The following is a 15,090-nucleotide window of genomic DNA, read 5'->3' as shown; positions in this document are numbered from 1 at the left end:
CATAGTGTTAGGTGCCAGGATGAATAAATCATAGATACCACTCATAGAACTTAGACAGAGACCAAAAAAACAAACAAAATAGAGAAAAATTGGATTTGTTGAATCCAATGTGGTGAGTCCTACAAAAGTGATAGGCACCGATGCTGTAGTATTGCTGGCTGTCCCCACTTTTCCCAACAGCACATTCCTGGAATACACATCATACAGGATTCCCCAAAGACGTTGTTCTCCTTTTGGGATTGGTGCCAAATAAACTGTGCTAAATTGCATCCAATAAATTGGCAAATGGTACGTCCAAAAGACAACCTTTCAACGATTAGAAGTGTGTTACTACAAAAGAGAAAATAGAGGATATAAAAGGAATAAAACAGTTATGGAAAATGTTACAGAATGAACAAAACATTTTAATAATATTTATTATTATTATAATAATAATATTATATTTATATTATCTGGTCTCTTCAGAAAAATATTTTGAGGCAATGCTTTTTTTCCCTTCAGAATAAATTTCCCTGTGCTAGAAGGAGTATTTGAAATCATCTCACTGACTCTGAAGCTGTTCTCAGAGTACTGAATTGATCTTTAATGATCATTCAGCAAGAAAAATAACTTAGTATGATCAGATTGTCATAATTAATCTAAATATAATTGTTAAAAGCAAGTTAATAGATGTACACAGAATACAAAGTTTTTGGGTAAACTTTTAAAATAGTTTCCCCAAATCTTTTGGTAATCTGGAACCTTAAAGTTTTGCTAAGTTCAGTTAAATATTGAGTTAAGTTAAATTCATTGAATACCTGAATCATTTCCAAATAAGATACAACACTGAAACACTAAATACTGAACCCAGGTTTATCCACTTTGGGCTTTCTTTTATAGAGTCACTAAAGATATTAATTTCTCTTACTAAACACGTTTTGTGCCATGCTAAAAAACTGTACTATGAGAAAGCATATGTTTCTAGAAATTATGAAATATATTCATAAACTGACCAATCTAAAGAATGCTGGCCTAACAGTTCACAGTTCTTTTTCTTACTTTCACTAGAAATTAAGGTTACTTAGTGTTAAGAATGTTAATGCTTCAACATAATTAAAGCTACTAGAAATAATAAGGGAAACATCTCCATATGCAAGAAAACTAGGATGTGCGTTTTTGGTAAAAGAAGGTATGAGAGATGTGTTTTTGTTGAGAGAAAAGAAAGTAATTTGTCCTGAAGTGAGGCTTGTTATTTCAGAAAGGGAAAGAGGAAAAAACACAGAACAAAATCTGAAGGGATATTAACAAAGTTGTAGGAGGTTTGTGGAAAGAGAATCTTGGGAAAGAAGTATTATGTGTGATCAAGCTGGATAAGATTGAACAACTTTGTTCTAAGGGTTTAAAAAAATAACCTTTAATATCAATAGTGTACTTATGTAAAACTGGAACTTAATTTTATTTCATCTACTAAAAGAACAAAGTTTGCTTGGACTATTGATCTGCTCCTGATAAGATTCTGTGAAAGGTTTATTCTTATCTTTTAAGTAACCTGCCTAGAAAGCAAAGATTTTGTGTTTTATCAAAATTATTTCCTGTGCTTCATGTTATCTTAATCAGGTCTTTGATTACTTGGGAAAACAGAGTCTTCTCAATTTTAAAAGAACTAAGTTTTGCTCAGAACTATGTAAACTTTTTAGATAATAAAGTATTGCTTTATAATAATCTGTGATTTCATTTAGTCAAGTGTCCAAAACCTTTTGATAATTTTGACAGACTTCCCCAAAATCAAATTCTAAATAATGTCTTTTTGATCTGAAAGTAACCCTGGGCATTTCCAGAGCTCCTACAACATCTCAAAAGATTTGTTCTCTCTCTTTACAAAGAGATATTAAACTAATTAGGCTTATTTGGTATGTTAACTTACATGGGAAGCATTGTCAAATAAACGATAATAAACCTTTTTAAGTTATATTGCATGGGTGAATGTTATAACATAAATGTTCTAGATATTGTATAAAATTCTGATACGTCCTGGTATGATGTTATCAGTCATAATTCTAGTTAGCATCCTAAAATGTGTGTCACAAAAATAACCATACTTTAGTAGAGCAATCTTTTCATAGTGCACTCCTGGGAGATGAAGGCCTCAAACAACACACACTGCAGCCTGGAGATTTTATCTATTGGAAAAGACATCTCTAGAAAGACTCCTTTCAACCCCACTAGAAAGGCCTCCATCAGGTACTGTTAACCAACCCTTGTGTTGCCAAACTTCAAAAAAATAGACTCTTGGATTTAACACATCACATCTCAAGAAAGCATCAAACACTAACTGGACTGGTACACCAACTGGTGACCTGAAAATAAAGATTTATAGGAATTGAAGCAGATGACACCTGAAGGAGACAGCTCTTCCAAGATGACTGAACCAGGCCTGTACAGGTATACACCTTTTTCTCCCCTTCTTTCTTGAAAAGACAATTCTCTTATCTGCATTTCCCAATGTACTGCAAAAGGGGAAACCTCTCTGACTGCTGGATCTGTCACTAGATACTTCAACCTGTTCATGATGTTGGAGATCCATCGTTTTTACCTGTAACTGATTTCTCATTAGTCCCAAATGCCACTGTCAATTATACCTACAAGCCTACAGGTGTTACCTATTTGGTTAGGCTGTTACATGCAGGTGTTCCCATGCCTTGTTTCAATCTTTCTCCAACCATAACAATACTAGTTCAATAAAAAACCTCCACCAACTGTATGACCTTAACTCTCCCACACCCTTTTCCTTATTAAAATACCATCTGTCTTCCTACACCCAAGGGAAATACAAGCAGGCAAACTTCTCTTTGCAAGGCTTTTAGAATAAACTCCTTTAGGCTAGGATAGTACCTTACAGAATGTCATCCCAATTCCTCTGACCCTTGGCTTGAAAAGGTCAATCAGGAAATTCTAGCTAATGAAGAACCAGACCTTAGATGGGAGTTCTCTGCTCCACCTGGTTTTATCTTTTTCTGCAGTGGATGACATTTCTCATGGGTATATGAATGTTTAGATAGATGGTGAACTGGAGGCCAATGCTTATTGTGACATTTAACTGTCAACATTTGTAACAAATCAGAAGTCTCCCATTTGTTCTCCCCATTAAACCTCCATGGCTGCCTTAAACAGGAACTTCCAGGAAGCACACATGACTCTGGGTTTGCCTCCACAGGGAGAGCCCTTCTCCCATGGGCTGGGGTAAGAACCAGGGAATCCATACTCAAAAATCTTTCCCTAACATCAGAAGAGCTATAGCCAACTCCACAGCCAAGGCAGTAGCTGCCTAACAATAATTAGATGACTCGTTGGCTAAGGCAGTTTTGGACAATCATATAGCCTTTGTTTATCTACTTGCTGAGCAAGGAGGCATTTGTACAATAGCAAATACCCCCTGTCACATATGGATTAATGTCTCTGGGAAGACAGAAATTCAACTGTACAAGATCAGGGAGCAAGTGTACTGGTTACAAGGAATTTCACCTGACTCTCTCCAGGGTCCTTTGATTTGTTCAGCTGGCTACCTTTGGGTCTAGGGTTATGGTTTAGAATCATCAAATAACTTGGATTTGTCCTGTTACTTTTGTTTTGCATAATTATTTTTCAACTTTGTACTGGTTGCCTGTCAAATCTCTGCAGAGGTTTTGCATCAAATAGAGAAAATGCTAACTCAATACTCTGAGATGATCTCCAAATGCTATGACCTTGATAAGATATAAACTTTAGATGAGAAGTGTCTGAGAGTTCTCCCTCCTACCTTTCCCTGTTACTCAAATGTAGCTTCAACAGTTTCCAATTTGTGCATTTTCCCTCCAACGTGGGATATGACAACGAGGAAAGGACCTTTCTCAAACCAAGGAACAGAATCACCAAAACCTGACTCTTGATCAGTGATGCTTCTGAGGAAAGATACTAATCAACAGGGGGAAATGTGAAAATAAATAAAGGAACTCTTACTTAAAAATGGAGTTGAGAATCCCTGAAGGGAGAGCTCTCATACACTACCTCTCACGGCCAGCTGCAGACCCAGCAGGAAGAAGCTTACTTTACATGCCGCAGAAGAAGGAAGAAAGATTTTCTCCTTGCCCAGCAACAGCCCAGCCCATGAGAAACTACCACATTCAGCCAATGAGAAGCTGCTATTACCTTGCACTCCTGCTCTGCTCCAGCGAACTTCTGTTTGAAGCAGGCCCCCCCTAACTTCCTCCCTTCCTCTATAAAAGCATGCTTCTCTCCTTTGTTCTCCAGACTTGCCTATGATTCACCATATTTTGCTTGTCCTGAATTACAATTAGTCTGCTGTTCCCAAATGAACTCATTTTGCTGGTAAAATAACTGGCTATTTAGTTTTTAAGGTTGACACACCATACACAAAAATAAATTCAAAATGGTAAAGACTTGAACAAAAGACCTGAAACCATAAAACTACTACAACAAAACATAGGTGGTAAGCTCCTTGACAGTGATGTTGGCATGGTAATGACTTTTTTTTTTTTTTTTTTTGCGGTACGCGGGCCTCTCACTGTTGTGGCCTCTCCCATTGTGGAGCACAGGCTCCAGACGTGCAGGCTCAGCGGCCATGGCTCACGGGCCTAGCCGCTCCGCGGCATGTGGGATCCTCCCAGACGGGGGCACGAACCCGTGTCCCCTGCATCGGCAGGTGGACTCTCAACCACTGCGCCACCAGGGAAGCCCGGTAATGACTTTTTTTGAATCTGACGCCAAAAGCAACAAAAGCAAAAATAAAGAAATGGGACTGCATCAAACTAAAAAGCTTCTGCATAGCAAAGGAAACCATCAGCAAAATGAAAAGGCAACCTATTGAACGGGAGGAAATATTTGCAAATGATATATCCAATAAGGGGTTAATGTCCAAAATACATAAAGAGCTCATACAACTCAACATCAAAAAACAATCAAATTAAAAATTGGCAGAAGATCTAAATAAACATTTTCTCAAGGAAGACATAAAGACGGCCTACAGGTACATGGAAAGATACTCTACTTCATTAATCATCAGGGAAATGCAAGTCAAAACCATAATGAGATATTGCATCATACCTGTTAGAACGGCTATTATCAAAAAGATGAGAAATAACTACTGTTGTGAAGGATATAGACAAAAGGGAACCCTTATGCACTGTTGGTGGCAACATAAATTGATGCAACCACTATGGAAAACAGTATGGAGATTCCTCAAAAAATTAAAAATAGAACTATCGTATGATTCAGTTACCACTTCTCGGTATTTATCTGACGTAAACAGAAACAATAACTCAAATAGATATGCAAACCCCCATGTTCATTTCGCATTACTTACAATAGCCAAGATATGAAACAATCTAAGTGTCTATCGATAGGTGAATGGATAAAGAAATTGTGGTATATACACACAATGGATTATCATTCAGCCATATAAAAGAAGGAAAATCTTGCCATTTGTGACAAATATGGATGGACTGTGAGGGTATTATGCTAAGTGAAATAAGTCAGACAGAGAAAGACAAATACTGTATAATATCGCTTATATGTGGAATTCAAAAACAAAACAAGCCCATAGATACAGAGAACAAATCAGTGGCTGCCAGAGGCTGAGGATGGGGGCATGAGAGTAAAGAGTGAACTGTGCTTTATTTTTAGTCTGTTTAAATAAGTTGAATTTTTAAAAATGAGAAAAAAAGTCCAATAGGAAAAGACACCGAACAACTGAGTAAAGTATTTAAAAACAAAAAACCATTCCCACAACTGCCCAATAATAATCACAAGTACATTTAGGGTAATCTATCTAGTCATTTTTTTCCAATTGAAAATTTTTCTGTAGAATTACTGTAACTAGAATAAAAGTATATTCTGACTATGTACAGCAGAAATAATAAAAAGCAAGCCCAGAGGCAACTGAGAATATGAACTACATGGAGCATTAGGAAACCCACAACAATAAAAATCCATGACAAATACAAGAAGAGGATTTTTACACTCGTCAACATATATGTACCTAAAATAGGAGCACCCAAATATGTGAAACAAATACTAACAGACATAAAGGGAGAAACAGATGGAAATACAATAATAGTAGGAGATTTTAACACCCTACTCACATCAATGGACAGATCTTCTAGACAGAAAATCAATAAGGCAACAAAGATCCAAAGGATACAATAGAACGGTTAGACTTAATTGATATTTTCAGGACATTACATCCAAAAAACCCAGAATACACATTGTTTTCAAGTTCACATGGAACATTCTCTAGGACTGACCACATACTAGAGCACAGAACAAACGTCAACAAATTAAGGGTATAGAAATTATTTCAAGCATCTTCTCTGACCACAACAACATGAAACTAGAAATCAACCACAAGAAAAGATATATGAAAAAAAAAAACGATTACATGGAAACTAAACAAAATGCTACTAAGAAACCAATGGGTCAATGTGGAAATCAAAAAGGAAATTAAAAAATAGTTTAAGACAAGTGACAATGAAAACACAACCATACAGAATCTATGGGATGCAGCAAAAGCAGTTCTTAAGAGGGAAGTTCATAGTGATACAGGCCTTCCTCAAGAAACAAGAAAAATATCTCAAAAAATAACCTAACCTATCACCTAAAAGAATCAAAAAAAAGAAGAACAAACAAAACCTAAAGTCAGCAGAAGGAAGGAAATAATAAAGCTCAGAGAGGAAATAAATAAAGTTGAGGTAAAAAAAATAGAAAAAAATCAATAAAACCAGGACCTAGAAGAAAAGACAGCACCCAAATAAAATAAGAAATGAAAATGGATAAATATCAACTGATACCACAGACATGCAAAAAACCATAAGAGAATACTATGAACAATTATATGACAACAAATTTGACAAACTAGAAGAAACAGACAACTTTCTAGAAGCATACAGCCCACCACAAATGAATCAAAAAGAAATAGATAATTTGAACAAAGCAACCACTAGAAGTGAAATAGAACCTGTAATAAAAAAAAGAACTCCCTACAAACAAAAGTCCAGGACCAGATGGCTTCACAGGCGAATTCTACCAAACATACATAGAAGAAATTTTACTGATCCTTCTCAAACTCTTCCAAAAGACTGTTGAGGCAACACTCCCAAAGACATTCTACGAAGCCAGCATCACGCTGATACTAAAACCAGACAAAGATACCACTAAAAAAGAAAAGTACAGGCCAGTATCTTTGACGAACGTAGATGCAAAAGTTCTCAACAAAATACTAGCAAACTGAATCCAACAACACATAAAAAAGATCATATACTGTGACCAAGTGGGATACATCCTAGGTTCACAAGGAAGGTTCAACACACGGAAATCTATCAATGTGATACACCACATCAACAAAAGAAAATACAAAAACCACATGATAATCTCAATAGACACAGAAAAAGCATTTGACAAAATTCAACATTCATTCATGATACAAACTCTACCAAAATGGGTATAGAGGGAACATATCTCAATATAATAAAAGCCACTTTTGACAAACCCACAACCAATATAATACTTAATGGTGAAAAGCTGAAAGCCCTGCTAAATTCTTGAACAAGACAAGGATGCCCACTCTCACCACTTCTATTCAAAACAATACTAAAAGTTCTAGCCACAGCAATCAGACAAGAAAAAGAAATAAAAGGTATCCAAATTGGAAGGGAAGAGGTAAAATTGTCACTATATACAGATGACATGATACTATATATAGAAAACCCTGATGATGCCACACAAAAACTATTGGAACTGATAAATAAATTCAACAAGGTAGCAGGATACAAGATTAACATACAGAAATCACTTGCATTTCTTTACACTAACAATGAAATAGCAGAAAGGGAATGTAAAAAAAATTACTTTTTAAAATCACACCAAAAAAAACCCCCAAAACTTAGGAATAAACCTGACCGAGGAGCTGAAAGACCTATATGCTGAGAACTATAAAACATTAATAAAGGAAATTAAAGATGATTCAAAGAAATGGAAAGATATCCCATGCTCTACTATCCAAAGCAATCTACAGATTTAATGCGATCCCTATCAAATTACCCATGACATTTTTCACAGAACTAGAATAATCTTAAAATTTATACAGAACATAAAAGACCCAGAATTGCCAAAGCAATCCTGAGAAAAAAGAACAAAGCAGGAGGTACAACCCTCCCAGACAATACTACAAGGGTACAGTAATCAAAACAGCATGGTATTGGCACAAAAACAGACATAGGGATCAATGGAACAAAATAAATAGAGAGCCCAGAAATAAATCCACACCCTTACAGTCAATTAATCTTCAACAAAGGAGGCAAGAATATAAAATGGGAGAAAGTCTTTTCAGCAAGTGTTGCTGGGAAAGTTGGGACAGCTACATGTAAATCAATGAAGTTAAAACACACCCTCACGCCATGCACAAAAGTAAACTCAAAATGGCTTAAAGACTTAGATATAAGACATGACACCATAAAACTCCTAGAAGAGATCATAGGCAAAACATTTCTGACATAAATCATACCAATGTTTTCTTAGGTTAGTCTCCCAAGGCAATAGAAATAAAAACAAAAATTTAAAAATGGGACCAAATCAAATTTACAAGCTTTTTCACTGCAAAGGAAAAAGAAAAAAAAAACAAGAAAAAGAAAAACAAACATAAAACATAAAAAAAAAGAAAAAAACAATATATAGAACGGGAGAAAATATTTGCAAAAGATGCGACCGACAACGGCTTAATTTCCAAAATATACAAACAGCTCACAAAACCCAACAACAAAAAAGCAGACGACCCAGTTGAAGACCTAAAGAGGCATTTCTCCAAAGAAGACATACAGATGGACAATAGCACATGAAAAGATGCTCAACATCTCTAATTATTAGAAAAATGCACATCAAAACTACAATGAGGTACCACCTCACACCAGTCAGAATGGCCATCATTAAACAGTCTACAAATAACAAATTCTGGAGAGGGTGTGGAGAAAAGGGAACCCTCCTACACTGTTGGTAGGAATGTAAGTTGGTGCAGCCACTATGGAAAACTGTATGGAGGTTCCTCAGAAAACTAAAAATAGAATTACCATGTGATCCAGCAATCCCACTCCTGGGCATATATCTGGACAAAAGTATAATTCAAAAAGACACATGCATCCCTATGTTCATAGCAGATGCAAACTATTACATACAGAATGGATAAGCAACAAGGCCCTACTATATAGTACAGGGAACTATATTCAATATTCTGGAATCAACCATAATGGAAAAGAATATAAAAAAGAATGTATATATATGTATAACTGAATCACTCTGCTGTACAGCAGAAATTCACAGAACATTGTAAATCAACTATATTTCACTAAAAAAATTAATTAATAAAAAACTCCATGACATTGCACAACAATGTGAATGTACTTAATGCCACTGGGCTGTACACTTAAAAATGGCTAACATTGTGAATTTTACGTTATGTGTATTTTTCTACAATGAAATAAAACAAAAAACAAACAAAAACTCCAAGAAGTAAGGGCTTGGTCCATTTTGTAATGTGTCCTTACATTAGAGGCACTCAATAAATATTTGTTGAATAAAAGTAGAGAAAATGGGTCCAGTGATAGGATTTGTGTACCTTTTTCTAGTTTCTACCTCTGTCAACTCTTAATAACAAGGACAGTAAGAAGATAAACTAAATACTGCTTACAAGAAACATGCCTTGATGGTTCACTATTTATAACATTAGCCTGGTTCCTATCTTTCCATGCTAATGAACTCAGAAAATCAAGAAAGAAATCCATTTGTCCCAAACTAAAAGCACAAGAAAAGTGCTTGAGCATCTTTTTGGGACTTCCCTGGTGGTCCAGTGGTTAAGAATCCACCTTCCAATACAGGGAACGCGGGTTCGATCCCTGGCTGGGGAACTAGTATCCCACATGCTGTGGGGCAACCCATGTGCTGCAACCAGACAGGAGCCTGTGAGGTGCAATGAAGACCCAGTGCAGCCAAAAAACAAAAACAAACAAAAAGGACCTCGTCTATTGTTTCAATAGGGAAGCAAGAGGGTGGGTTGAAATCTAACTGATGGGTGAAATATAAGTAGGGTCTCCCTGGAGTCCACCAAGGCAAATTAAGGCTACTGTGGCTGACCAGCTTAGCGTGACTTGTTCTACCGGCAAGATCAGCAGACTTACATATTCATAGTTCATATCTATAGGCAGAGTGCAAAACGTCATACCTAAAAATGTGCTTCAGAACTCAGTAATAAATTCCAGTATGCTTTTAGTTTCAGAATTTATTCACATCTTTGCTAAACTGAGAAAGACTATTAATCCAGTGAACTATCATTTACTGATGTCCACTAAGGGCAGCCCTTGATGGTAGGCTTTAGGGATTCACGAATGAACAAATCATGGTTAAGACAGGTCAGTGTACCAGCTTACATGTACTTGACTAGCTGATATTACTTTATGTATCCTAGACAGATAATCTGTTTCTGGACCTTTTTAAACTCACCTATTGGGTTATCATTGGAGTCTTCCACAGACATAGGATTCTTCTTACCTGGAGATCCTATAAAAACAAAGAAATATTCTGTGATGAAAGGACATTTAATATTTAACTAAGAACACTGGCAATATGTTTCTTTCTGTCTCTGGGGTGGTGGTGGTGTGGGGGAAGGGTAGATTATTCCACAGGAAGTTCTACTTTTGCCACTGTTGCTATGAAATATACCTTGAAACTGTCAGTAAATCTGGGACTGTATTATTGGATTTTTCAAGATAGAAAACATATGGCTAATGTAACACTTATATAGTACTTACTATGTGCCAGCCAATGATACAATAGTTTGCCAGAGTTCATTCACCCACATGAGGACACAGTGGTTGGTGAGGAATTTTTGCTACTGACAACTCTGCTCTTCTGAGTAGAGTGGACCATCCTGGGAGGGGCCCTTACTATTAATGGGTGCTCCTAGGTCTTGTACCACCAACATGCCTAACTGCATACAATGGAGAGAAGATGAAGTGGGTTAGGGTTTTCATTTAAAATTGCAAGCCTTCTCAGTATAATTCTTTGAATTTTTAGCTAGTACCTTAAATTTTGGAAAAAGTTTGGAAGAATTCTATGCCCCAGTTAAGCAACTATTCAGAGTGGGTTATTCATCTTTGGTCTTTGTATACTGGAAGATTAACACGTATACTACTACATGGGAGGCAAGTAAGTTTATTATTGTGTACTTTTCACAAAGATAGTTTTCCCCTACCCAAAAACCCTTCAAAGTACAAAGAAAGTAAGCAATGACAACTTTGAAGGAGCTATCTTTACTGTGCGTTTCTTCCTCTTGCTGGAACCATAATCCATTTATCACAAAAGGATATAGTGTGAAGATTAAACTTGAAAAAGATCAAGGTCAGTAGACTGTACAGATGTATTTAGCAGCAGGTAGCAAATAACTGCCAACATTATTAAGGGCTTACTACATGCCAGGCCTCATGGGGAGCATGTAACTTGCATTAGCTCATCTAACCCTCCCAACAATTCTGTGACAGGAACACTGTTGTGCAGTGACAGAACTGAGACCCAGAGGAGGCCACCCAGCCAGTAAGTGGCAGAGTCTGGATTTGGACCAGGCTGTTTGATTCCAAAGCCTGTACTTGTGAATGCCAAAACGGAACCGTTGATTTTCTGCTATAAACCTGCTTCTGCCCCAGTGTTCCCAGATTGAACCTCTTGTTCAATCCTAAAACCAAGAGGTCATCTTTTGATTCTTCCTTCTTCCTCACTCCACCATGCAATCCATTAGCAAATGATTTCAGTTCTACCCCCCAAAAAGATCTAGACTCTATCTACTTATCTCCATTACCACGTGCCTTCATCTTTTGCCTAGACTGCTACGAGAGCCTCCGGTTTTTGTCTACCTACTGTTGTCACTCTTATGAGGGATGATTTCCTGGCAACCCTTTTTTTTTTTTGCATGAGGAAGAAGGCAGAAGCAGCGTTCTTTCTAAGCTCTTTCTAGCTTTAGGACCTTTTCTCCTCTTTTCAAAAAATACTTATGAAGTACCTACTATGGGCAGGCACTGTTTCTGTGTCCTAAGAGATAAAGAATGTCATGGACAATCTAAGAACAAGGAGGCTGATGCTTTACCTGACAAAATGACCAAGTATTAAAATAGAATATTGCACTAAATAGAAGAAAAGAAAGTTAAGTTCATGAAGTGGCATAGGCTCATTAAAGATTAATTTCATATCCTAATTGGCTACCCATTATGGTGGCTTTTGAAGCCTGAGAATCACTTTAGAAAGTCCCTGTTATTTGGATTCCCCCTGAAGGCTAAGAACACTTTAACTAGGGCTTGCCTATGGTTTGATAGATGTAATCTAGAGAGTCGGAAATGGCCATCTCTTAGCAACCTATTTGAACTCTTTAATGCAGCATTTCTGGAGCCACCTTAATCCTTGGACTTTTCCATTTAAGGGTCAATAAAGTCCTTCCTTTCCCCTAAGGCTGTTTAAGGTGGGTTTCTGTCACTTGCCAACAAAAGTCCTGATTAATAGCCTCCCCCACCCTTATGTCTTTCATTGCACTACCACAATCTATCCTGTCTGCTGGCTTGCTAACTTGTTCATAGTATCCCTCCTCCTTCAACTGAAGATATTTATGAAACTATGCAGCAGACTGTGAAGGATATTTTAAAAGAAGAATTTCAATATTGTTTTTATCTTCTCCCACAATATTCTGGGCAATGTCAGTATTGTGGATAAAAGTATTATCTACTTGAAGAGCCAACATCACCTACTGTAGCTTAGTGGCAAAATGGTTAATTGAGAGTTTAGATTCTGGCCTCTGAAATCAAACATGTATTAGTTGTTTCACTTTGAATAAATTAGGTAACTTCTAAGCCTCAGTTTCCTCATTTATAAAATGGGGATAATACTGCGAGGATCCAATGGGAGGAAGTATGGGCCTCAATTAGCATAGTGTGAGGAGCACAGGAAAAGTGTCTAGTAAAAATTAGCTATATAAGCTCTAGTATGACAAAAATCACTGTACTTCATAATGACACTTTATACAGATTACACATTACTTGCTCTTTTGAGACATCCTCTACAGAACCTTCCTTTACTCTAGTTTCAAGGTGAGCTTATAGTCTGCAGAAATGGATTCCAGCTCACATTGGTTATACTAGCTCATGAAATCAAGGCTTTTATATAGTAGAGCATTCCAAGTTTTCCAAATAGCATTAACGTCTAGTGAGACATCAAGTAACACACAGAACAAACAGTGAGTATTAAAACGGCAAAAAAAATCTGTTATGAGGGCAAAAGAAAAGCAAGCACACTCAGTTTCTCTACTCAGTAATTCTTTAGAGAAACAATAAGCAGGTATACTTTCACAAAGTAACAAATAAAAAAATGGAAAGCAACTCACATAAATATTGGCATAAAATTAGCAGCAAAATATACTGTTTAATTCCAGATAGTTCACTTTTACAATAAAATACCTCATAATATTGAAACTATGACGGACATGATTTTACTGATCATTCTTTCCTGAAATGATCTCAAAATTAGCTCTACAAAGCCAGTCTGTCACATGTGCAATTCAGCAAACAAAAAAATTCAGCAAAACAAACAAAAACTGTTATTGTCTAAGTCATCCAGGTTATTCTGGCAAAAGCAGGTGTTGTGCCTGAACCCTCTGGTTTTGCAAACTGCTGGATAAAACTAATGTAATATACAGTGGATAGAATTTAAAACCAGGAAAAACTTGGGTCATTTAAACTAACTTTTTCTAGTTTACTGACCATTAATCAGTGACCTGACCTCTATAAGAGCTGACAAAGAGAAAACAGAATTTACACAGCAAATCAGTTTTCAGGACTTTATCCAAAAAGTCCCCAAAGGGCCAAGGGCCTAAAGGGACACCTCCACTTCCCCCAGAAGAGAAATGTCAAAATCATTTTGTTATGATTTTACTGACGACGTCGCGGACTCCTAACAATAGTGCAGCTGTGATCGTAAGGCTGCACAGCTGATATGCGCCTCGGCCCGCCTCGGTCGGTGTTTACGGTACACGAGGGGCCGGTAGCGCCCGTCCACAGAAGCACAAGCATCACCTGCGCCCGGGAGCGCTGTCCGCACCCCAAAAGCTCCCAACCAGCTACACTAGCCCCAAAGCGTCTGGGGTCCTTAAGACTATAAATAATTGGTTTGATATTACACAATTAGGCGATGAAACGCCGGAAAACGCCTAAAGGTTCCGCAACTAACTGGTAGACATGTTTGCTCAGGAATCGGTAGACATATTTTTCAATCCATCTAATCGTTTACAAAAGGAAGGCTTAGATAATCTCTAACCTCCCAGGAAAACATTAACTTCGGGGAAAGACTGTAACAACTGAGTTGAACCCCTGCTGAAGGCCCACCCTTCGGTAACTCAACAGGTTATACGCACTCCTCCAGGCCTGCGTCCGCTGCTTGCAGAAAAACTGAGGGGAAGGACTGGACCATTTCTTAAGCAGGCGGCATTGGGGCAGGTGGGGGACTGGCCCAAGTCTCAGTTTTCCCTCTGATGGGGCCATCAGGTCACCTCCAGGACTGCCCCGTGCGTTCGGCCTAAGACTTGCAGAACTTTCTGCACAACCAGATCCAACTTGGAAACTCCCGATGGGCAGCGCGACTCCTCCCGGAGCCGGGGCTGGCGACCCCCGCAGCCACTTACCCTCCGGGTCTGTGCTGTCGGCGATGATCTTCAGCAGCGCTACCCCCACCACGACCCCCAGGGCCAGCACAGCCAAGATACCTCGCGAGCCGAGTCCCATTGTTCCGAGGCAGGACTCAGAGGCCGCGTGGATTCCCGAGGAGGAGGCGGCTGCGCTGGTTAGAGCTGTGCTTTGGCGCACCCGAGCCCGCCCCGCGTCCCCTTCCGCCGCGCACGCCTCACCTCCCACCGCCTGCCCCCCAAAGACCAAATAGGGCGCGGGAGCCTGGCCTGGAGAGGGCGTTGCGTGCCTGCCCCGGCGGCGGGACGGGGCGGGGCTGAGGCGGCGGGGCGGGGCCGACACGCGGGGGCGGGGTTTG

General features: G+C 38.4%; 1 protein-coding gene across 1 annotated transcript in view; it reads right to left on the bottom strand.

Annotated features, from left to right (window-relative positions):
- TMEM123 (transmembrane protein 123) overlaps positions 1-15,033 on the bottom strand; it is an 80,111-nt gene extending 65,078 nt beyond the window's left edge. Inside the window, exons 1-2 of the mRNA XM_032640682.1 lie at positions 14,732-15,033; positions 10,519-10,575 (exon numbers count right to left, since the gene is read on the bottom strand). Coding sequence (XP_032496573.1) covers positions 10,519-10,575; positions 14,732-14,831 — 157 coding nt within the window. The 5' untranslated portion in view covers positions 14,832-15,033. The remainder of the gene's footprint in view (positions 1-10,518; positions 10,576-14,731) is intronic.
- Between the last annotated feature and the right edge of the window lie 57 nt (positions 15,034-15,090).

Source organism: Phocoena sinus, chromosome 8 (assembly GCF_008692025.1).
Source record: "Phocoena sinus isolate mPhoSin1 chromosome 8, mPhoSin1.pri, whole genome shotgun sequence".
NCBI lineage: Eukaryota > Metazoa > Chordata > Mammalia > Artiodactyla > Phocoenidae > Phocoena > Phocoena sinus.
This window is presented reverse-complemented; position numbering and strand designations above follow the sequence as displayed.